General features: G+C 38.1%; 1 protein-coding gene across 3 annotated transcripts; it reads right to left on the bottom strand.

The window, feature by feature from the left end:
• Positions 1–9,819: 9,819 nt before the first annotated feature.
• On the bottom strand, positions 9,820–23,509 carry SKA1 (spindle and kinetochore associated complex subunit 1). 3 transcript variants are annotated; one of them, XM_072605128.1, is made up of 7 exons: positions 23,376–23,509; positions 21,854–21,981; positions 21,219–21,343; positions 18,573–18,664; positions 17,218–17,355; positions 11,219–11,388; positions 9,820–10,096 (listed from the first exon to the last, which is right to left on the bottom strand). In XM_072605128.1, the coding sequence occupies exons 2-7, from the start codon at positions 21,939–21,941 to the stop codon at positions 9,948–9,950; spliced, it is 762 nt and encodes a 253-aa protein (XP_072461229.1). In that variant the 5' UTR covers positions 21,942–21,981; positions 23,376–23,509; the 3' UTR covers positions 9,820–9,947. The 3 variants fall into 3 exon arrangements, with proteins under 3 accessions (XP_072461229.1, XP_072461227.1, XP_072461228.1); XM_072605126.1 differs by lacking the exon at positions 23,376–23,509 and adding an exon at positions 22,486–22,727; XM_072605127.1 differs by lacking the exon at positions 23,376–23,509 and adding an exon at positions 22,490–22,683.
• Positions 23,510–24,307: the final 798 nt, after the last annotated feature.

Genomic DNA, 24,307 nt, shown 5'->3' with positions numbered 1-24,307 from the left:
ATGATAGACACAAGATACAAAAATACACATTTTTGGTCAAGGCCACTTTGTATATATTCTTTTTGCTTTGATTAGACTAATTTGTTATTGAAAGGATTTTTTTTTTCTTTTGGTCTTTCTGTTGTTTTTTAATTGAGGGTGCGGGGGGATGGTTAGCAATAGTGGTGTAAAAAAAAAAAAAGAGGTCACTGAAATATATTTTTAAATGCACCAAAGAAAACAGAAGGAAATTCAAGAGCAGGAAGCATAGTTTTAAGTCACATATAGAATTTATTATATACATTCTTTAAAAAGCAACTGGTATGAAATGGAGATTAATGGTTTCATACAGAATCTTCTTCATATAGAATGTTCTTTTGTGTGTATGGAAATGATCTTTTTTTTTGGCATTTAGATTCAGAAGTTTTTAAATCTTCACTTGACTCAGCCTCTTCAAACTATCACTTCCTCCCTTTCATGAACTCCTACAAAAAGGCATCATCTCCCTTTCACTTCTCAATCCCTTATGATATATTGGCTTTTAACCCTACCAGAAGACTGAAATTCCTCTCTTCAAGGTCACCAACAAACAAAATTGTGTGGCCTTTTCTTAGTCTTCAACCTTATATACTTCTTTGTATAATTTGACATTGCAAATGACCCACACTTTCTGTATACTCTCTCCTCCCTCTGGTTTCATGACACTGTTCTTTGCTGCTTCTCCTTCTACCTGTCCAACCACTCCTCAGTTCTCCTTTGCTGGATCATTTTCTAGGTCTCATCCTTTAATTATGACTAATTCTCAGGCTCTATTCTGATTCCTTTTTTTTTTCTTCAGCAATCTCATCAGTCTGCATGGGTTCAGTTTTCATCTTTGTGCAAAGGATTCTCAAATCTACATATCTAGCCCTAATCTCTAGAGCTTCGTTCCAATTTGATTGGCTGACTGACTGTTCCATAGTCATCTTAAATCCAGAATATCCTAAATGGAACTGATAACCTGTTTCCCTTTCCCATTCTCTCAACTAACCCATCCTTCACACTTCTCTATTTCTATTGAGGGTACCAAAGTCCTTTCAGTCATTTGGTTTTATAACTTGTTATCCTCAACTCCTTCTCCCTTCTCCCATATCCAGTCAGTTGCCAGGTCTTCTCAATTTTACCTCTACGACATCTGCCCTTTATTCTCTGAGCACATAGTTGCTATTCTTAGTCCAGCCCTCATCACTTGTCTTTTGGACTATTAAAATATTTTAGACTTCTACTTGTCCTGTTTCCAATCTCTTCTTTCTCCAGTCTACCACTCATACAGCCATACATACCATATAACTTCCCTCCTCAAAAGTCTGTGATGGCTCCATAATGCCTCTAAGATAAGATATAAATTTCTTAACTTGATATTGAAAGTCCAACATACCTTTCTAGAATTATTCCACATTACTCCACTTTATGGATTCTTTATTATAACCCAGGGTGGGGGACCCATGTGACTTTTTAGGTCTTTGAGTACAATCTTTTGACTGAGTCCAAATTTTATAGAAATCCTTTTATCAAGGGGATTTCTTCTGTGAAGTGTGAATTCAGTGAACAAGCTGCAGGAGCTCTAACCTAATTGTTTCAATTAGCCTCTGTGTCTTTTCACAAGCTATCCCTTGTGCATTGCCTATACAGGCATGGGCCTGCAGTGTACTCCCCCTTCAACTCAGCCTCCTAAAATCCTTATATTCTTCTAACATTCTTCTCACTGCTACTTTGTATAGTAAGCCTTTACTGATTCTTATTGTTAGCACATTCTATACAAATTATCACATATGAGCTTATTCAGGGGCCACATGTGGCCCTCTAGTTCCTCAAGTGTGACCAGCTGAACTCAAATTTCACAGAACAGATCCCCTTAATAAAAGGATTTGTTCTGTAAAACTTGGACTCAGTCAAAAGGTTGCACTCAAGGACATAGAAGGCCTCAGGTTCTCCATCCCTGATCTTATCCATGTAAATGTTGTATTTCCCCAGTGGATGGGTGGGGTCATTTTTTGTTTCGCCTTTGTAGTGGCTTTCATCCATGAGTGAATGAATTGTTCAAGTCACTCAACTATACTTCCTCTCTATTGCTTAAGTTACTAGACACTATGAACATTCTAAATTGGTACTGGTTGCTTGAAATCCATGGAGTGACTTAAACAGGAATGGTGTGACAGAGTAAAGAAGGAAAGAAACACAAACTATTTTGTGGCTGCCTTAAAAACTTTTAGTAAGTTAGAAATGAATTTAAAATATAGTCTGTACTTGGCTTCTGCTTTTAAGGTGCTTGTATGTGGAGTGAGTATAAAAAGACAGGTTAGTTATGAACCTATGGTAAATCTGACAGAAGATGACATTTTAAAAAGTAACTACATAGCACGGGCATATTCTGTATAAAAACAAAACGAAATGAGGGTCATAAGACATTAAGACTATTTCATAGTTGTATATGGAGGGGGTTAATTTATTTTTTAATTTAGTTCACTTCACTGTTTAACTTCAACCTTGTTTTACCTGTTTTCTTTTAATTGCCAACTTTCTCATGTTTCAAGAGAGAAGGAACAGAAGGTAGGTACCAACAGCTGCTGGGTAAACAAATGTCAGAACAGCATATAGCAAGTTTCTTAGTTGTGCCCCACTAAGAGAAAAAACAGACCACAGCAAAGGAACAAAGGATGCCATGTTTTTTCAGGGTTCTTCAACAGGTATAGGCTGCATCAAGTTAGCCTTCTATTGAGTGACTGTTTAGCTTATATTCTGATTCTAACTATAAAAAAACCAGCTATTCTGAATAAAATAGACAAAGTTAATGGAAGCCCATGATTACAGCTTTCACATTTCCCTATTGCAAAAGAAGGAGGTGGTGGTCAAATAAAGTTACATAATAAGGCATTTCTGTTTTCTCAATTTCTACTGATTCCAGAAAGAAGAGACTGATAATACTTGTCAGATCTGGGTGTAATCCTCCTGTCCTACACATAAACACATAAAATTAGCAAACCTTCACCTGAGCGGTAGCAAGGACCATATTTTAGCCTAGAATGTTACCAAAATAGCATAATAAAATATATATTATGTAAGATTAATTAGAATAGATATTGCATTATAAAAGAATTCATTTAGTAAAATAATTTTATATGGAACAATTAAACAGAGTACTTCCAGAGGACAATATCATTCCATTTACAATATTTAATTTATACAGTCTTCCTTACATAGGAAAGTATATGTGTATCAGTCAATAAATTTAAAGTTTTTATTAAGCACCTACCACGCATTAGTCTCTATGTGTTGGAGACAGAAAGACAAAAATCAAACCTGTTGAGAGAGACACATTCTTAAATAAGTAAATACATGTAAACAGAGAATAATTTGGGGGAGTGGATTCTGCGGCAATTAGGAGAGCTCAGAAGAGGTTTCATATAGGAGACGCGTGCTAAACTTTGAGGAGAGTAAGGATCCTAAGAAGCAGAGACAAGGAGGGAGTACGTTCCAAGAATGGGCTATGGGGAACAGGGAGGTGGACTGTATAAAGGCACAGAAAGAGGAGTTAGAGCTTTGTGTCTGAAGAACAGTAAGAAGATCAATTGAACTGGACCACAGATACAACATATTTCTTTTATTTGGGGAATTTCTAATTTTTTCAGGACTCAATTTCCTGACAAGTAATAAGAAATCATTTCTGGGCCCAAAGGACTGGGTCAGTGTCCATGCTCCCTTCTCTCTAAGGGACCCCGGCCTTGGATATAAGCACATAATCTGGATTAGGTTCAGTTTCAGGGAGCCACACCTCTAGTACAAGCAGTTGGACTTCCTTTTCTCACACTTTTGAGCTCATTAAGCCCTCATCCATATGCTTCAAAGATAAATCATTTATAGTTTAGGTTTTTGCTCATGTCCAGTCTCCCCCAAAAGATGAGAGATTAGGGAGGTATTCAATGTACAATATGAATTGGATATGGTAGAGATATTTTCCTACATAAACACACATACATATACAAAGCTAAAAGACACAGACTCACAGGACACATAGGTAGAAGTACTTAAAACAGGATTCAGTAACAATGTATAATTACTTACAATCTCTCTAGATGTTTACACTTAAACTTCATCTAAACATGAAATAGTTTGAGGGACTGCTGACGAGGCATTCTACACTTCACCTCATCTATGAACTTAGTCTCCCTCAAAGTTCATGTTTTCTAACAAATAAGCCAGGATTTGGACTCCTGCTCTTGTTAATACTTGTCTTTACTGCCAGCCAGCTTCACTCATTGGTCCCAGGACCTCTAGAATTCACAAGATATCTCTAAGCTTGGACACATTCACCCTTAGAACAATGTTATGTCACCTATTCAGGAAGCAGAAAAGGTAGCAAGGGGTCCAGGTATAATCATTCACACTTGGATCCATGGAAGGTGGACGTGGTGACAGGATGAGGAATATAACAAACTCCATAACCCCATCCCCTCTAGGAAGTCTAGAGACCAAGAGCACTACTTGCCACATGACAAGGTTCAACTAAGAGATCAAACTTGCAGCCAAATCTTCTTCCTAAACAGACACTTGGTCCGAGGCTTCTCTAGCTCAGCAGCCAATGAAGTGATGGCTTTGTCATCTATATGTATAGAGCCCACACCATATATTTTATCAAGTAAGAAGACATATTGGGTATTCACTAGATGTGAACATGGCCTATCTCCCTGGGGGACCATGGGTGCTCCATTGGCTAGAGCATAGGCAAACTCAGCTTCCTGCGCTAGCGTTTTCCCAATTCCACTGGGGTGCTGAGGCACGCCTGGGGTCCTATTGGCAGTTGTTGGCTTCACCCTTCTGGGTGGATTTGGTGCCACCTTCTGGGTCCTGTAAAAAACTAGCATGCTACTTGAAACTGGAAAGCTGAGTGTTTGGCATTCATGAACAGTGTTACAGCTAAACTCATGAAAAAGAATTGGGGTTGTGGTAAGAGCAGAGATCCAAGATGGATCTTGTTCTCTTCCCCTCTCATTCTAAGCCCCAACCACTCCTCAACATGGCTGAATGAGCTTTGTGAACTTCAAAGGATCTGAGGGATTCCTGAAAGGCTGATGACAATGTCTGCACTGGGAATCATGGATAGACTAGATATGATGAGGAACATAGCTTCAACACCATACAAAGATCCCAGCAGAAAAGCCATACCATATCTAAGAGTATCATGAGAATTCCATCAAAAAGATTTACAGGAAAAATAAGTTACCACTTTGCCACATGTATTCTCTCAATTTGAGCACACTTCCACCTGGACCCTGTATGTACTGGCAGGATAGTATAGGTCACAGACTTTTTAGGGGGAATGTTTGTACCAACCATACAATCTTATGTTTCTAGTTACTGTGCGACTATAGGCAAGTCACTTTCCATTTCTAAATCTCCATGTCCTCATTTATAAAATGAGTTGATTTCCAACAGTTCATCCCACTCAGTCTATGATTCTCTGAACATTTTCATAAAAATAAAAATGGCCCAAAAGAACAGGGCCATGGACTTTCAGCAGACCTTACAAATCCTCCTTCCCAAATGTTAATTGACCCATTAATCAATACTCTATAATTGTTCAACAAGCCTTAAATCCAGTCATAAAATTACCAAGCCCACACTTCTCCATTTTGTCTACAAAGATATGGAGAATATCAATCAACTTCCTTGATTTACCAATTGCGAGTTGGATACTGAGTCACTAGCTACTTTGCACCTCCATTATAGGCATAAGGAGATAGCCTGTGAAAGAGAATTTGAGGGAAAGCCAACTTCCCTCACCACTGGAAGTTGGCAATTATTGTAGAGAGGTCTGTTTTAGTTGTCTCATCAGAATGGGATGAACTTCCAGAACCAATTAAGTGTAGTTGAAATGCAGGAAATCCTAAGACTTCTCTGAAGTAGGTGTTGATTTAAACCTGTGGAAGACCAGAATCATGTTTCCTTCCTCCTGGACTCAGGCTTTGCTTTTTTGTATTTTTCCATTGGTTCATGGGTTATTCTCCTAATATGTAGACAAGTTTGTGATTTCTTTGCAGAGACAGCCTTTGGTTACATCTTTATCTCTTGTTCAAGACTCAATCCTATTCAATTCCTGGAATGATTTAAGAGTCTTAGACCTAATACCAGCCTTATACTAACACCATCCAAAAAAAAAAAAAAAAAGGGAAGTTAATCTGACGATCCAGGCAGAATCTTATTTTCTTCTATGGAACCCATTATATTCTTCCTTCTGAAAATCACTAAGCCATTTACCGTATCTCCAACTTTTTGAATGGAAATTCGAATTTCTATTCTCCAAAATCCAAAAAAAAAATGAAAAACTTATGACAGGCCAGCAAAATATGTGGAAATACTTCAGCTGGCAATAGGTTGTGCAGGCCTGACTTACAACATGTAACGGTTTTCTTAATATCCTGGGAACATGATTAATCTGAACCAGAAGCTCTAAACTCCATTAAGAATGGCTAAGTATGATTTTCAGTTCTGGTAGCCAAGATGGCGGAGTGATCGGTAACTGCTCTCCCTCCCCTTGTTGACCTTGACCAGCCCAGAGATTATCTCCCCGGGAAAAACCCTGGAACAGGGGGAGCAGCAGAAGGGGTAAACAGACTCTTAGCCCAGGAGGCTAGAAAGATCACTAAGGAGGGTTCCTCTTGCTGTGGCCAAAGCAACCAGTGCAGGATCAGAGCTGTCCCAGACAGCCCACCTCAACAAACCTGGAGAAGATCCTGAACCCCAGAAGGGTGAAAGCCAGCAACTGCCAACAACAGGACCCCAGGCATGCCTCAGCACCCCAGTGAAAAAGGGAAGACATTAGCACAGGAAGCTGAGTTTGCCTATGCTGTAGCTCAGCAGAGGAGCCTCTGCTGTCCAGACTACCCCTCTCCCACACTTAGCAAGCTACCTCCAGGGTAACTGCAGGGAAACCCAAAAATACCTAATGGGCCTCTGCTTTCAAACACCAGGCAGCTCAGCACCAGGTAAGCTGCAGTATTTAATTTCTAGCTGAAAGAACCAAAAGCCTCAACACACAAAGCCTCAAATTTTAGGTACAGAGCTCCCTGTGCCACAGATGCAGAGATCTACGTTAAAAGTCAGGAAAAAGGTGATTATCATGAGTAAAAAGCAAAGCAGAAAAGAAAAGACCATAAAATCTTTCTACGGGGACAAGACAAAACACAAATACCAAAGAGGTCAGCATTGAGACTGTACTCCCATCTGAAACCTCAGAAGGGAATATGAACTGGTCAGAAGCACAAAGAGCCTTCTTGGAAGAGCTCTGGGAGGATTTTAAAATCCAAATCAGAGAAATAGAAGAAAAACTGGCCAATGATTTTAAAAATATGAAAAAAGAATTCACTGAAGAGAACAGTTTCTTAAAAAGGAAAATTGGACAAATGGAAAAAGAAGTACAAAACCTAACTGGTGAAAATAACTCCTTAAAAGGAACAATTGGACAGATGGAAAAGGAGATGCAAAAGTTAACTGAAGAAAACAATTTGATAAAAAACAGAATCGGGCAAGTAGAAGCTAATGAATCTATGAGACATCAAGAATCAGTCAAAGAGAATCTAAAGAATGAAAAGATAGAAGAAAATAAATATCTAACTGGAAAAACTGATCTGGAAAAATAGATCTAGGAGAGAAAATCTAAGGATTATTGGTCTACCAGAAAGCCATGATGAAAAAAGGGCAATATCATCCAAGAAATCATCAAGGAAAATTGCCCAGAAGTCTGAGACCCAGAGGGAAAAATAGTCATCAAAAGAATCCACCATTCACCTCCTGAAAGGGACCCCAAACTAAAAACACCAAGGAATATCGTTGCCAAATTTCAGAACTATCAAGTGAAGGAGAAAATACTGCAGGCAGCCAGAAAGAAACAATCCAAATATCGAGGAGCTACAATCAGGATCACACAGGATCTTGCAGCTTCTACATTAAAAGATCAAAGGAACTGGAATATGATATTCCATAAGGCAAAGGAGCTGGGACTACAACCAAGGATTAATTACCTAGCAAAGTTGAGCATAATATTTCAGGCAAGGAGATGGACATTCAGTGAAATAAGGGATTTTCAGACCTTCCTGCTGAAAAGGCCAGAACTCAATAGAAAATTTGATTTTCAAACAGAGGTCTCAAGAGAGGCATAAAAAGGTAAATGGGAAAAAAAAAAACCAAAACTTACTATACAATATGAGCAAACTGCTTACATCCCTATAAGGGGAGATGATACTTGTTAGTCTTGAGAGATATATATGTATTATGAAATGTAAAAGGGATACACATAGATAGAGAAAGTGGGTATAAATTAAATGATGTTATGATAACAAATGTGATTTAAGGGTGCGAAGGGATTGTAATGGGAGATGTGAAAAGGACGCAGGAAAAAAAATAAATTCCATCACAGGAAAAGGCACAAAAATATATTACAGTAGAGGAAAAGAGGGGAGGGAGATAAGTATTGTTTGAGAGGTACTCTCTTCCGACTGGATTCAAGGAGGGTACAACAAACTCAGTTAAGTATAGAAATACAACTAGCTCTATAGGCAATAGGAGGGGAGGGGGAAAGAAAAGGGAGAGGAGGCTAAAAGGGAAGGAAGTAGTAGTAAGGGAAAAGGAGATTAAAAGGGAGGGGGGCTAAAGAAGGGAGGGGGGCTAAAGAAGGGAGGGAAGACTGAGGGAGGGGGTGGTCAAAAATTAAAACTCTACTGAGGAGGGGAAGGGAGAAAATTGAAGCGCCCCAAAACTACTTAAGATTTCCTGTGCCACCGTCCAAAAACATAAATCCCATTCTGACATAATCCACAAAACCTCTTCCCATTTTCTTCTTGCTCTTCAAATGATCCGACTTTCAAGTAGAAGGTGTGATGAAAATATACTACCTATGTTCCAAGTCTATTTTATGGCCAGCCCTAAATATTTCCTTTCCAAATTTATCCTAGTGATACAACTTCAGCTCAACATTTTTTAAAAAAAAATTAAGTACCTACTGTAAAAACACCAAAGAAACAAAGACAGAAAAAACAAAATAGTCCCTGCCCTCAAGGAGCTTATATTCTCCTGAAATCCAATCATCTCGGCATAAATAACATCAATGAATAAGTTTAAGTTTAAACGGGGTCTCTACATTCCAAATGCAAGCCCCAGTAAGGCAACACTAATTCACCAGTTTCAGGTTTATACAGAAATCAATAACAATTGTTGAATAGCCACTACGTGAATAATACTATAAAATGTACTTTAAAGAGATTTTTTTAAAGTATGTGTGTGTGTACATGTATATGTGCATATTTTATATGTGTACATACACATATATACACATCACATACATACATACACACATATTCTCACCTTTAAGGAAACTAGAAGGAAAAAATACATAGAAAAGGAACAAAGAAAACAGCCTAAATTAATGCAGTACAAATGATGTACTAAGTAATTTGATCTTATAGTCTGGAAAAAAACAAGTACAAGAGAAAGGGTTCAACAGTAGAGCAGGCAAACTCAATCAAGTCATAAAAACCCATAACTTAATTTATCACTACCAAATAGCTCACTGGAGGGTTAGATCCACAGCTCCAATATTCACAACACTTCAGAAATTCAAGACCTATGCAGGAGAGACACTGGGTCAGATCATCAAGTGTCATGTTGGCTATTAATAAGGTATCCTCACATTAAAAAAGGACATCACTAAGCAAATGAATGAAGAGTGGATTAATCTGAGTTGCTTTTAGTTAGTGGTAATGGTATATTATTTTTACCTGGCTAGTCTCCCTTATAATCAAAAGCATATTTATTAAGTGCAGAACAAATTTTTATTAAGTGCAGAACAAATTAAAGAAACTAATGAAAACATAGATTATGAAACCGGAATTACAAAACAATCTATATGACACTGTCTGTGAAAATGCCAAAACCTATCAATTTATAACATAACGGACAAGTCCTCCTCCACGGACTTCTGACAGCCTTCGGCAGTGCCTTAAAATGTTCAGTAGTACATGAAACCTCTTGTCAATTTTCAAATTTGTGAACTCTTTTATATCAGCTTCTACTACAAAGTAGTGGCCTGAAAAGAGATTTATTTGTAAAAGGTTAACTTTACAGGTAACAGTTACTAATGCACAAAATTGTAAACCTGCATTACAGTACCATTTGCTAACATAAGATGTCCAACCAGTACTCTTACAATGTTAAAAAAAAATTATCTACTGAAGTTGCATAATATTTAAAAATGTAGCAATTTAATAATATATGCATTAATTTTCCCATCAGTGTACTCTGAACAATTCATTACTGTAATTCTAATAATAATAGTGCTGGTCTGTAAAAGATAACAAATTTTAGGAGGACTCTGACATCTAAAATAAGTTTCACTTCATTTCTCACCTGGCTGTACTGCTTTGGGACTTTTCTGACTTCTCTGCCATGCCTTGAGGAAGCTCACTATCATCATCCTGCAAGACCCCATCAACCCTGGTACTCCTCCACTTCTTCACACCTCCCAGTTCCTTTGATTCAGAGAAGGAGCCATGAACTCAAAATCCTCCATTTAAGGAGGGAGTTCAGCTCAGAACACTTCCTTTCTTACCTGGTTGAACTACTGGACTTCTTTTTTTCTCCATACTCCTGTGTCAACAAGTACCTTTCCCTAACCCTCTCCTCTTGCTCCCTCTAGTTTTTAAGCTTCCTCTGTAGTCTTCTCCCATTAGAATGTAAGTTCCTTCAAGGCAAGGATCATTTTTTTTTCTTTTGTATTTTTATCCTCAGTACTTAGCACAGCACTTTGGCATATAGTAGGAGCTTAATAAATGTTCATTGACTATTGATTTCTGTGGTTGTATTTATATTAATTCCATTCATTAAAGTCCTCTTCCAATGCTTCATTGTGACATGGAAATGACCCTAGTTTCCTCAAGGCTACAGTGGCAGAATTTAAAGCTCTGGCAGACCATAACACATTAAGAAGACTCAAGAGTATGGATGACAGATTGTTAGCCTAAGTTGGGAAAGACTCATCATAATAGATTGGTTACCAGGTGATGAATTTTTTTTGTCCATAGAAACTCATGAATGTGCATAAATATATATAAACAAGATAGAGTTCTGCATTAAATACCCACAGCAGTGCATATCACAAATTCCTTAAGAAATTATAATAACTATAGCTGGGATAGGCTTTCTCACTTACGTTTGGTATCCTTGGTTTCATCTTCAATGAATCTATGGTACAGATTTCTGATGGAAGAATTCATAGTTTTTTTGGGTAAATATAGGATTCTATATTTGCTAGCCACTGCCTTGTTGATTTCTTTAATAAAATCATTAATTTGACAGTACGTCAGACGAGATTTCATATACCTAAAAACAATTAAAGGGATAAAAGTTTACACAAAATATCTCCCAAATACAATTTTATTTTCTCTGAAAAATATTTTACATTAGATCACTGAATCTGACTTGCATTAGAACAGAATTTTCTCATTTCACGTTAGTCTCCTTTTCAAAAATTCTGTACCTCTTACAAAATGAAAAGACTTATTCTTTAGCATTCTAAGATTAAATGAAGATGGTAGCCTATTAATACCTATGTTTCCTAATAAAAGTTTCTGTACATCAAAAAGAAATGGTTCTCTTTACTTAAAGAATGATTTTAAATATTGTTGTTTCTACAAAACAGATTAACCTGAACATGGTATTTTTTTCTTTGTAAGTTTTTAAATGGTTCCAGGGAAAGAAAATGGTTAATAGTAAGTGCTACACCACAGTCTATACCACCACTGTCTATAAACGGTAATAGAGGGTAAAAGAAAGGCAAGAAGGGCAAAGGATACTTGTAAATTTAATGGTGTCTATAATTAGAGTTAGAAGAGCAGAAAAGAAGCAAAGGTTAAGGCTCTTCTTGGCCCTCTAGATCCCACATTCCTTTAACCATTACATCACTTTTTATCTTTTCTACTCATAAGCTGACTTTTTCCATAACTTTTTTCCTACCCATTAAAACTTGTTATGCTCTTTAGTTTCAATGCTTTATATTTTCAGTGAGTGTAACAAAAATATAACTTACAGGTTTGCTCTTGATATTCCTCTTCAAAAGATATCAGTTTTGTTTCCTCTGGTAAATGGTGAAAACTAGGTACCTGGAGTATACTTACTGTTACCTATTTGCTAAATTACTTTCAATCTCCCTGACTGCTATACTTGATCTTCCAAATATCATATACGCTACCAGTACTCCTGTTGATTTCTCCTTTTTGTCTCTCATTGGTTTATAAATAGAGAAACAAGAGAAGGAACTAAAATAAGCTAAAAGCCTCTGTTCCTATTATATTCATTAAACAAGTGATAAAATTATATTTTATCTTCTAGAAAAGATTGTGATATTAACTAGCCAAATGACCTTGAACAAAAAGGCCTCAGATTCCTGATCTGGAAAAAGAAGAGACTGAACTAGATCAAACACTCAACATTTTTTGTTACAGAACTGTCTGGCAATCTAATGAAGTCTACAAGCCCTCTTTCTCAGAATAATATTTTTAAATACGTAAAGTAAAACATAAGGAATTACAAAGGAAACCAATTTTTTTAAATACAGTGGTTTGCTATCATTTTTCTAATCAAGTTCATGGAACCCAGCTTAAGAATCCTGCACTAGATGATCTCCTGGGGTTTTTTTTAGTACGATGGTCAGACCGCTTGGGATTATGGAAAAACTGAGATCACTTCTCAAAACATGAATGAACTCAATTTACAGAAAGATAACAAAACCAAAACAAAAACAAAATGCTGATAAAAAGGATATCTGGTCTACGTCAAAGAGATATGTTATAACTTCTGTATTGATAGCCTTTCTTATGCTTTCTTATTTAAATAAAAACACATGATTTTTAAAATACAAAACTATCAAAGATATCAACCACTTCACATTTACAAAATGAAGATTTAAAATCTTGTAATTTGTAACCATTCCTTAATATAAACAAAACTACACATTAGAAAATCTAGATTTAAAAGAGATCAATAAAATCTTAAAATAGAAAAAAGCACCATTCTTCAACATAAAGAGGTCAAAATATATGAAGTCATTTTCAAATGAAGAAATGCACTGGAAATAAAATGGGCTCCCATTAACTGGGAAATGGCTGAACAAGCTGTGGTACATAGATGCAGTGAAACGTTATTATGCCATAAGGAACGATGCAGATGAAGTATTCACAGAAAGCTGGGAAAACCTATATGAACTGATGGAGAATGAAATGAGCAGAAGCAAAACAATTTATAGTAAGATCACAATTTATTTCTCAGTTGTGTCTGACTCTTCATGACTCCATGCCAGACCCTTTTATCCTCTATTATATCCCAAAGTCTGTCCAAGTGTTTCCCAACAAGTCTTCTATAATGTGACCAAAGTATTTAAGCTTCAGCTTCAGTATTTGACCTCCCAATAAACAGTCTGAATTAATTTCTTTGAGTATTGATTGGTTTGATCTTCTAGGTTTCTGACAGACTCTCGGGAAAATTCATAAGCACTGATTCTGCCATGCTTAGCTTTCCTTTTAGCCAAGCTATCACTGACATAAAAGTGGAAAAACCACAGCTTTGACTATATGGACCTTTGTCAGCCAGACTGTTGTTGTCCTTAATAATTGAAGAGGACCAGAATGACACCATAATGTTGGGTTGTACAATGTGGCTGGCCTATGTGGCTGATCAAACTAATATGAGTTTGGAAGGGTCTACTATAGGTTGGGCACAAATTATCCATATGAACAACTGAGAAGAATATGTCTGCATTTCACATGTCTTTTTAACTTTTGCTATTCTGCTTTGCTCATACAACACAATACCTCCTTTAATGGAGGCAAGTCATACTAGACAGTCTTGTGCCATGTCCCTTAATTGGTTCCAAAGTTCCTCAGAAAGACCTTGAGAGTGTTCTTCTACCACTTGTTCTCACATTGTGTGAGAACTTGGCTTGTGCGAATTCTCCATAAAAGTCTTTTTAGGGAAATGTATGTTTCGCATTCCAACACATCCAGCCCATTGGAGTTGTGCTCTCTGAAGTAGAGTTTGAATGCTTGTTAGTTCACCTCGAAAAAGGACTTTAGAATCCAGTACCTTTATCTTGCCAGGTAATCTTCATAATCTTCCTAAGACAATTCATATGAAAGTAGCTCAATCTTCTGGCATGGTGCCAGCATACTGTCCAGGCTTCACAGGCATACAACAATGAAATCACAGCACAATGACTCTGTAGATGTTGTGTACAGAACACTGATTTGTCACAGCTTTTATTCCAAGGAGCATCTTTTGATTTTACTGACTGCAGTCACCATCTGAAATGATCTTTGAGCCCAGGAATACAAAATCTGACACTACTTCCATTTCTTCTCCCTCTATTTACCAGGAAGTGATGGGACCAGTTGCTAAGATCTTAGTTTTTGGATGTTAAACTTCAAGTCAACTTTTACTCTCATCAAGAAGCTTCTCAATCTTTCATTACTTTCTGTCATCAGAGTGGTATCTTCCACATATGTTGATATTTCTCTCCCTGCAATCTTAATTCTAGTTTTTGATTCATCCTGCCTGGCATTTTGCATGATGTACTCTGCATATAAGTTAAATAGATAAATTGATAACATACAATCTTATCATACTCCTTTTCCGCTCTTAAACCTATCAGTTGTACTTCATTAAGTTCTAACTGTTGCTTCTTGGCCTGCATACAAGTTCCTCAGGAGACAGAATCTGGTACTACCATCTCTGTGAAGACTTGCCAAATTTTGTTGTGATCCATACAAAGGCTTAAAGTCAATGAAAAGTAGATATTTTTTCTGAAACTCCTTTGCTTTCTCCATAATCCAGCCGTTGTTGGAAATTTGGTCCTTAATTCCTCTGCTGCTTTGAAACCCTAACCCTCCCCTCAAAAAAGTGGGGGGGGGGGGTGGCAGCTGGGTGATGAAATGGATAGAGCACCAGCTCTGGCCTCAGATACTCAATAGATGTGTGATCCTAGGCAAATCACTTAACCCTGATTGCTTCCAAAAAAAAACCAAAATGCACCCTGCCTTTCTGGTAAATCTCAGCTCACATACTGCTAAAGCCTAGATTGCAGAGTATTAACAATAACCTTGTAACTATGTGAAATGAATGCAGTAATTTGAACATTCTTTGGTACTGCCCATTAGGATTGCGATGTAAACTTATCTTTTCCAATCCTGTGCCCACTGTTAAGTTTTCCAAACTTGCCGGCAATTTGAGTTGCAGCACTTTAACTGCATCATCTTTTAGGATTTTTAATAGCCCAGCTGGAATTCCATCACCTCCATTAGCCTAATTGCTAGCAATGCTTCTTAAGGCTCACTTGACTTCATTTTCCAGAATTTCTGTCTCTAAATCAGTAATCACACTATAGCTATTGGTAACATTAAGCTCTTTATTATATAGTTCTAGGTTTGAGGTTTTTTTTTTACCACCTCTTCTTAATCTCTTCTATTTTTCAAGTCCCTACCATTTTTGTTTTTTATTATGCCCATTTCTGCATGACACTTTCCCTTGATATCTCTAATTTTCTTGAAAAGATCTATCTTTCCTATTCTGTTGTTTTCTTCTATTTCTTTGCATTGCTCATTTAAGAAAACTTTGTTTCTCCTTGCTATTCTCTAGAATCCTGAATTCAATTGGATTTGAATTCAATTTCCCTTTCTTCTTTATCTTTTGCATTCTTTCCTAAGTTTCATCTGTCATTTTGTTTTCTTGCTCTTCTTTTTATTTGAAATATTTTTTGTTGCTGCCTCTTATATGATATTGCAATCCTTTCTCCATAATTCTGTAGGCACTCTAACTACCAGATCTATTTCTTCAAATCTATCCCATCACTTTCACTTCATACGCATAGGGGACGGTATTTAGGTCATACCTAATCAGTCTGATGATTTTTTCCCTTCCTTCAATTTAAGTCTGAATTTTACAATAAGAAGCTCATGATCTGAGCCACAGTCCATTCCAGGTCTTGTTTTAACTATTTGAAAATTCTTGTCCTTTGGCTGCAAGGTATGTAATCAACCTGATTTTTAGACTGATCATCTGTGATAGCCAATGTGAAGAGTTGTCATTTGGGTTGTTGAAAAAGTATTATGCCCAGTGAGTTATCCTGACAAACCTCTATTAGTTTCTGCCCTGCTTCATTCTGTATGTCAAGGCCAGATTTGCCTGTTATTATAATTATCTTTTGATTTCCTATTTTAGCATTCCAATCCCCTATGATGAATGTGACATCTTTTTTTGGTGTTATTTCTAGATGTTGCAGATTTCATAGAACAGGCCTTTTCAGCATCAGTGGTTAGAGTACAGACTTGTATTACTATGATGTTGAACAGTTTACCTTGAATCTGAACAGATATGGTCTTTTTTGTGATTATATTCCAATATTGCTTTTCTCTTCCTTTTAATGACTATAAGGGCTACTCCAAGAAAAACAATCTTGAAAGTCTCCAGAATGTCAATGATGAAGCATGCTTTCTCCTCCTTGGAAGAAAGGTAATACAGATTAGAGCTAGGTGTTTTAACCTTTTCTCATCATGGACTCTTTTGGTGGTCTGGTGAAGCCTATGGACTTTTTCTCATACACAGTATAAGACACAGAGGATTACAAAAATAAAATTATAACAAATATTATCAAAATAATTTTTCAACAAGGTCATGGATCCCAAAATGAAGAATTCTAGATTAAAAGTATATTTTCAGATATGGGCAATATGTTGATGTGTTTTTCATGACTAAACACATTTGCAAAATGAAGAACTTTTGCTGTGGGAGAGATGGTTATTAGTGAGTACTATCAGAGAAGCAAAAACAATAAATAAAATAAAAATATACAGGAAAATTAAAAAGTCTGGAGATACAAATAGGAAAATTTTACTAATTACATTATTAAATTTAATATATACTTAAAACTCTCTAAGTTCACATTTTCATACGGAATCCTCTTTTTTGTTTTTAGATTTGCTTACTAATCAAATTCATGAAAAGAAAAATTTAAAAGATTCAAGAAATGTGACTCCAGCAGATATTATATATACACAATATAATAATATAATATATAATATATATAATCAAATGTATAACTAAGTCAAATATATAATTTCTTTCTTAAAGAAAGCGTTAAATAAAAAAATCTTGTATACTTACCCAGGCACATTATCAAATTCATCCGAAGTTAGTAGTAAAATTTCTTTAATTGGTTTTTGCTCTTTTGGGGGTTTCTTTGAGTGTTCAGATGCTGTAATTTTAACTTGCTCTTCAAGATTAACATTTGGTTCTACCACACTACAGAATAAAGGCAGAAATCATGAGAAATCAACAGGATACTAAAAGTTTACAAAGCAATATTCACAGGCAAATGTAATAAATAGGAATAAATGCCTTCTTTTATATCAAAACTCATAGAAACTGTCATGTATGGTTTTTCCATGGTTTTCCTGAAATCAGAAAAGGAATCACACAGACGGTGGCATTTTAGCTGGAGCTTAATGCAACTAGAGTCCAGGAGGTGAAAGTTAGCAGGAAGTTTATTTCAGTCACGTACAAAGGCAAGGAGGTAGAAGGTGGAATGTTACATGTGAAGAGCAGCAAACAGATGAGTTTAGCTGGAATACAGTGTGTGTAAAGAGGAATAAGATGAAAAAACTCTGGAAAAAATAGGAGAGATCCATATCACAGAAGACTTTAAAAACCAAAGAGCAGTGATTTTATTTTTTCTCTGAGGCAAGAGAGAGTTATTGAAGATTCCCAAGCAGAGGCATGATTTGGCCAGACAACGCATCAGGAATAGAAAGTTGGTAGCTATCTAAAAGATGATTTAGAAAGGAAAGGGGCTGGAGGCAGGGAACTCAAACAGATGGTTAAAATATTCTGGACAAGAGATGGTGAGAGTCTGAGAGAGGGTGGTGGTCATGCTGAGTGGAGAGACAGGGATGGATCCAAGAGATATTGTAAAGGTGATATTTTCAAGATTTTAAAACTGACTAAATATAAGTAGTAAGGAAGAGAGAAGAGTTGAGAATGACTCAAGCTATAAAGCTGGATGAGTGGAAGGACATTGGTACCTTCAACTGAGATAGGGAAGTTATGAAGAGAGAGAACTGGAAGAAGGTAACAGATTCTCTTTTGGACATGTTATATTGGAGACACCAATGGGATACGAAATGGAAATTTCCAGGAGACAGTTGGTAATGAGGGACTGGAGTACAGTAGAGAGATGAAAAATAGAGAAAGAGAGGTTGGTCAACAGTGTCAAACATTTACAAAGAGATCAAGAAAGTAAAGGATTTACAAAAGATCAATAGTTTTTGCAATGAAAGCAATCCTTAGAACATTGGAAAAAAGCAATTTCATTTGATGACTGGGTAAAAAACTATAATGAAAGAGAAGTGAAGTGAAGAAATTTAGGCAAAGAATAAGCTCTAAGCCATTGGACTGCTTCTTATTTTACATTTTTAAATACCAGGTAATAATAATTTCTCAATGAGTAGAAATGTGCTTACCAGCTCTGGACTACTTTGGGCAAATGGGGAGGAATATTTTCCGCAAGGTTACGTATTTCTTTGTAATTTCTATCAAGGGACTCTTGTAACTCCTGAGGAAAAACAAGTTCTGTATTTTTGTATTTAAAAGTTATTTTAAGTAGCATTCTATAAATATTCATCACAATAAAAATATATTAGGCTAGCTAGACAATATTAAAGTATGACCATGGACTTGAATTTTCAGGATACTGAATCATTCATGAGTTACTGTATGAATATAACAACTTAAAATTGGCTTGTATTCTGAATTTGTTCTTGGATTGTATTTTATCTTCCCCCAATGGACTTTTCATAGAACATTTCCTATCATTACATGATAGTGTATCATTTTTAAAACTGAGTATATTTTTTTCAAAACTAAAACGGTTCTAAAATTTACCAGCAGAGAAAACTGTACCTGGGCATTTAATGCTGCCCAATACTATTCATATTTACCAGAATCATAGATAGTCCTAATGCATCAGTGACTCAGAATAAAAGAAAGTTATTCTCATAAACTTACAGTTATGTAGTAATTAAGTTTTACAAAATGATTCCCAAAAAATAATGCTAAGATAAGTAGCTTACATTATTCTCATATTTTATAGATGAGGAAACTAAGGCTAAATTAAATAATTTGGTCAAAGAGCCATTAAACATCAGAGCAAGAATTCAACCCTGAAACTCTTAATACCAAATCCAGTGCTATTTAATTTTCCATTTAAATTGCTTAACTATACTCATTCTTTTAGGCTTACTTGATTCAACTTATGACTCTGGCCTCATGTTTATTTGTATAAAAAAATATGCTGCTTCTTTGGAGTCATATCATCTACCTCCCAACAATACCAAATTTCACAGATAGGGATTTAATGCCAAGTTCCATATTCCCTACCCAAGGTTCACGCTTTAATCTATACATTACTGGCCTACGGTGTCTTTAAACTATTAAAATTAGAACATTTGAGACTATTAACCCAGACAGCTATTTCTAATGTGATGTTTATTAAAAACTTAGTAACTACTTACTATGTATAATATACTGTTAGGCACACAGAAATGTTCTTCTGAAGAGATCAATGAGCTTCACAAGTGTTTCATTTATTCTCATTAAAAATCTTATAAGGTATGCACTGTTATTTCTATTTCCAGAGACTAAAAATCTTGATAAGAATATTTTGCCTGGCTGAATTTAGTCAGTTCAACCCCCACCCTCTCATTTTCCTGAGGAGGAAAGTGACTCAGAAAAAGCAAATGACACTGCTAGTTAAAGAAATGAGAACAGAACCTAGCTCTCCCAAATCCTAGTTTAGTCCTTTCCCTATTTTTCTACTTCCTAGTTTATCTATTTAAACTATTTTACCTTACAGAAAGAAGTTAAAACAAAAGTCATTTACTTGGAAGATCAAAAAGTCCTTAAAAGCACAAAGTACAAAGGTACAAAATGAAGAATTGCTTTCCTAAGACACAAGCAGAAAAAGAAATAGAATCTAGAAGCCCTTTACTCTCTGGTTTCAGAGATGCACCTGCCACAAGCAAAAGAGAGACTGATTCTCACAGAAACTATAAAAAGTACACATCACATGCCCTTGCACAGAATCTAAGAGTAGAGATAACTTTTTTCCTTTCTCTATTTTGCTTCTTTGACTACAGCATACAGTATATTTCTGGATATACTGTAGGGTCTGGAAGATTAGTCTTTAATGAAGCCTGATACTAAATGAAGCTAATTGGCTATGAACACTGAGACATTCTTTTGTCAAGCAGGGTGCAATCAAAGAGAAAAGTGGGACTTTTTTTATTGGGTTTTCTTAACTCCCTAACCTGCTTGCCCTCCCAGACAGACAACCATGAAAGATGGCTGATGGGCACATAGGACACAGAGTTTATGGGTGCTGATACACAGAAAAGAAGTCATTAAAGCTGAAAATTAGTCTCTTTACCTCCTAGGTGACCAAGAATAGGTCATGACATTGCTTTAAGTTTCAGGTTGCCTCAATAGTAAAATGAATGGGTTAGACTAGTTACAGTCCCTTACAGTGACAACATTGTATTGGATTTTCTGGCTTTCAAACCAAGTTTAGATTATATTAATTTATAAGCTTATCTTAATGTATTTAAATAACCTCATTCAAACTAGTAGATGAGCTGATATTTTTTTTACAAAAAGCTTCAAAAGGATAAAGTTCTGATACTTGATTTAGCCTTAATATTAATTCAGTACACAATTTTCCCATGAAAAACTGTAAATAAAGTTCTCTTCCACTTGAAAAATAGCTACTTCCCTTTAGTTAGCTAGCTTTATCTTTAAAACTTGAACTCTCTAATACTTGAAACATTGAAAACATAGCAAACCATTTCTCAAGGGAGGATTTTGGGGGGAGGAGCAAAACACACACACATATATACATACATTTATACACACACACAGAGGTTTGGGGAATATGGTCCACTGAGAGTAAAAATTCTGTAATTTTTCAGCCATACAAACAAAAACCCACTACAAACTTATAATTCAAGTACACTGCTGGTTTGTGATAATATAATGAGTTCCATCATTCTGAGATGCTGCTTTTGAAACTTTAGAATTATTTTTCCTTTGCAAAAGACAAAAATTTCGGTTACCCTAAGTGAATTCCTGATATGTTCCTGATACTGAAGCTCCAACTCCAACTTGTTTAAAAGGTCATTTAGAAGAGTCATTTCATTTCTAATTTTCCAAAATGCAGTTTTTAAGGCTGGATCTTGTCCTATTGAACGTAAAAATAAAATGCAATTAAGAGACACTGATAAAATCTCCAGATTAATTATTTTAAAGAAGTAATACCGATAACCTTCCTATACAACAACAACAGGAAAAGTATACTTTTTGTCTTTGTATGCTCCAATACCTACCACCCCAACTGGCACACACTGGCGCTTTAAAAAGGTTTGCTTAACTGAAATTCTGACTTGCTTCTCTGTACTTCCGTTACATTTCAGAACCAAAAATGCAACGTATTTGAAGGTTACTGGTTTCATGCTTTGTGTTCTTCTGAGAGAAGGGGAAATGAATAAATCTAGGAAGAACAATGCCCGAGACTAATGTGAAAATGTTTAATAAGAATTATACGTACAGCCTTATTCCCCGTCTCAGGGAGGGGGAAGGGGAGGAAAACTTAAAACTCAAAAGCTTATAGAGTGTTGAAAACTAAAATTAATTTTAAAAAGAGTAACGTTCACCTTGAACTACTTCAACCAGCATCACTCCAGCAGCTTACCTATGTTTTTTAATTGCAGAATTATCTTAACATGGGAAATTTTCTCATTGATATGCGAGCACAAGTCTTCCAGCTCTGCCCCAGCCATGCGTTACGCCTCCTTGAGGGAAGACGCAGTCTAGCTTTCCCTACAAAAGACATTAAGGACGGGCACGTCACCATCTGGATACACGGAAACGAGGAGGGGCTCCAGACAGTTTCCAAAGGTCAGCCAAGGAGCAAGAGGAAGGCGCAGTTCGTTAAGAACTCGGTGACGCCACCCAGCAGGTTTGGCTCAGCCCCTGCCCCTCCCCCGCCTCCGCCCAGAGCAGGCTCAGCGGGTCCCGCTCCCAGCTGGGCTCGGGGAGGCAGCGAGGCGGGGCAGGGGCCGAGGAGGCGCAAAGCACCACGGGTTACAAAGCTCAGGGTCACGCGCCGGTCACGGGGGCGCCGGTCACGGGGGCTCCACTTCGGGGGCTCGAGGCCGGCAGCGGAGCTCAAACCCAGCCCGGTGGGACGGAGGGAGAAATCACGAGCTAACGGTCACCCGCCAACAAACCGCCCCTTTCGCCCCCGGACTCGCCCGCATTCCAGCCCATCACAGGCGACCTTCCCCCCGCCCCCAACTCCAGGAGCCGACGGAGTGGACTCACGTACGCCCGAGTCCACAAGCTACACTGAACCGACCTCGCCGGCACTAAAAACAGCTGGCTAGGGAGGCCTCCTTAAATAACTGTGCGCCTCGTCGGCGCAGGGCGCAGGCGCGAACCATCCCTCGCGAGAGGCGCGAGCAGAGGGACGGGTGCGTCCGCGCGCGCATGCGCGTGCCCACCTTTGCCAGACCCTAGTCTAAGTAGGAGGGCGGGGAGGGGAAGGAGGATTGAGGATGAGGCAGGTGGGAGCCGTGATGTCAGAGCTGACTCTTGGTGCCCCGGGCATGCTCAGTGTTTGGAGACAGGGTTGATTTGCCCATTCTGACCCCTACCCACCTGAAACTGGTTGCATTAGTCAGCCAGAGATGGAAGCCTTGCCCACAGCTGGCTTCTTGCCCCAGCTAAAATCCCGCCTCGTGCAAGAAGCCCTTCCTGGCCTCAGTTAATGCCGGCCCTTTCACTCCGCGGCCTACGTCCCGTTATCCTGCTTGTTGTTCCCCAGTTAGCCTGTGAGCTCCTGGAGAGCAGGCAGTGCCCGGCTAGGTGCGGGCTGGCGCTTCATAAAAGCTCTCCTTCGGGGCTCCCACGAACCACCGCCCATCGGTCCTCAGCCCCCTCCCCCCCGGGGGCTCTGCTTGTTTTTCAAAGGAGAAAATGTTGGAGTTGTGGGAGCGACAAGCAAGGGGCGTTGTGAGGCTGCCTGCAGTTTGCCAGGCCCCGTGCTAAGCCCTGGGGCTGCAAACCAACCTGCCCTCCAGGAGGGAGAAAACACAGGAGGGAAGTGAGAAGGCTGGGGGGAGGGGAGGGGAGGCACAGGGTGGTTCAGTCAGGGCAGCCGAGGTTTGGAGTTCATGGCACCCCCACCCCCACCCCCAGGCTTACAGACTTACTGGGTGCTGAGGTCATTCCAATAGTGAGCTTGCTGCGGGATGGTGAAAAAGTCCAAGAATTCCCGGAGGAGCGCAGTGTACCTATACACACGCACACAGAGACACCCTTAACTTTAGTCTGCATTGCTCACGCTCCCTTAAGTCCCGACGATCCACAGAGCCACAAGTGAAGGTCTAATCTATAATCTGTAGCTTTTTTTGAAGTGCAGGCGCTCAGGCTGCAAGCTCGAGAGCTCCGACACAAGCGTGCGGGCAGCTGGGCTCCGCAGGGGGCAGAGCTGCGGCGTCCCGACTTCAGCCGCCACGGCAAGTCCCGGAATTCTTCTTTGCCTCAGGGTCCTCATCTCCAGAAAGGAGCTGCAGAAGGTGACGGCAAACTGCCCTAGAGAACCCCAGATGGGGTCAGGAAGAGTCAGGCGCACCAGCTTGTCGGAGCTGTCCTCAGCACTCCTGTCACAAGGGACCTCGGGGACCGTCCGTTCCCATCTGTAACTGGCCAGGAACTCCGTCTTCAACATCTGTTTTATTTATTTGTTAAATATTTCTGAATTCCATGTAAAAACTTTGTAACGATTGTCTTTTTTAGTTTTGAACTCCAAATTCTCTTCCTCCCTTCCACCCATCCCTGCTCCTTGAGAAAGCCATTTGATTTTCATGAATACATATGAGGTCTTGCAAGATACCTCTAAAGATGGGTAGCATTCTTCATCATGGGTCCTTTGGCACTGTCTTGATAAGGGTAGCTAAATCTTTCACGCTTGATCATCCTTCCAATAGGAGTGTTACTGTGTTCAGTGTTCTGGTTCTGTTCACTTCATTTTTCATGAGTTCATACATGTCTTCCCAAGTTTTCTTTGGAATCATCCTGTTCCATCATTTCTTACAGCCCAGTAGTATTCCATCACAGTCATATGCCACAACTTGGTCAGCCA

Source organism: Notamacropus eugenii, chromosome 4, assembly GCF_028372415.1.
Source record: "Notamacropus eugenii isolate mMacEug1 chromosome 4, mMacEug1.pri_v2, whole genome shotgun sequence".
NCBI lineage: Eukaryota > Metazoa > Chordata > Mammalia > Diprotodontia > Macropodidae > Notamacropus > Notamacropus eugenii.
This window is presented reverse-complemented; position numbering and strand designations above follow the sequence as displayed.

Bases quoted from the DNA above. Each gene is read 5' to 3' on its own strand.
- SKA1 (XM_072605128.1), bottom strand. From the start codon at position 21,941: ATGGCTGGGGCAGAGCTGGAAGACTTGTGCTCGCATATCAATGAGAAA. The intron at 21,344-21,853 runs GTAAGCTGCTGG...TACGTTCAATAG, and splicing joins TCTGCAATTAAAAAACATAG to GACAAGATCCAGCCTTAAAA. The intron at 11,389-17,217 runs GTAAGTATACAA...AATTGTTTTTAG, and splicing joins GAATTTGATAATGTGCCTGG to GTATATGAAATCTCGTCTGA.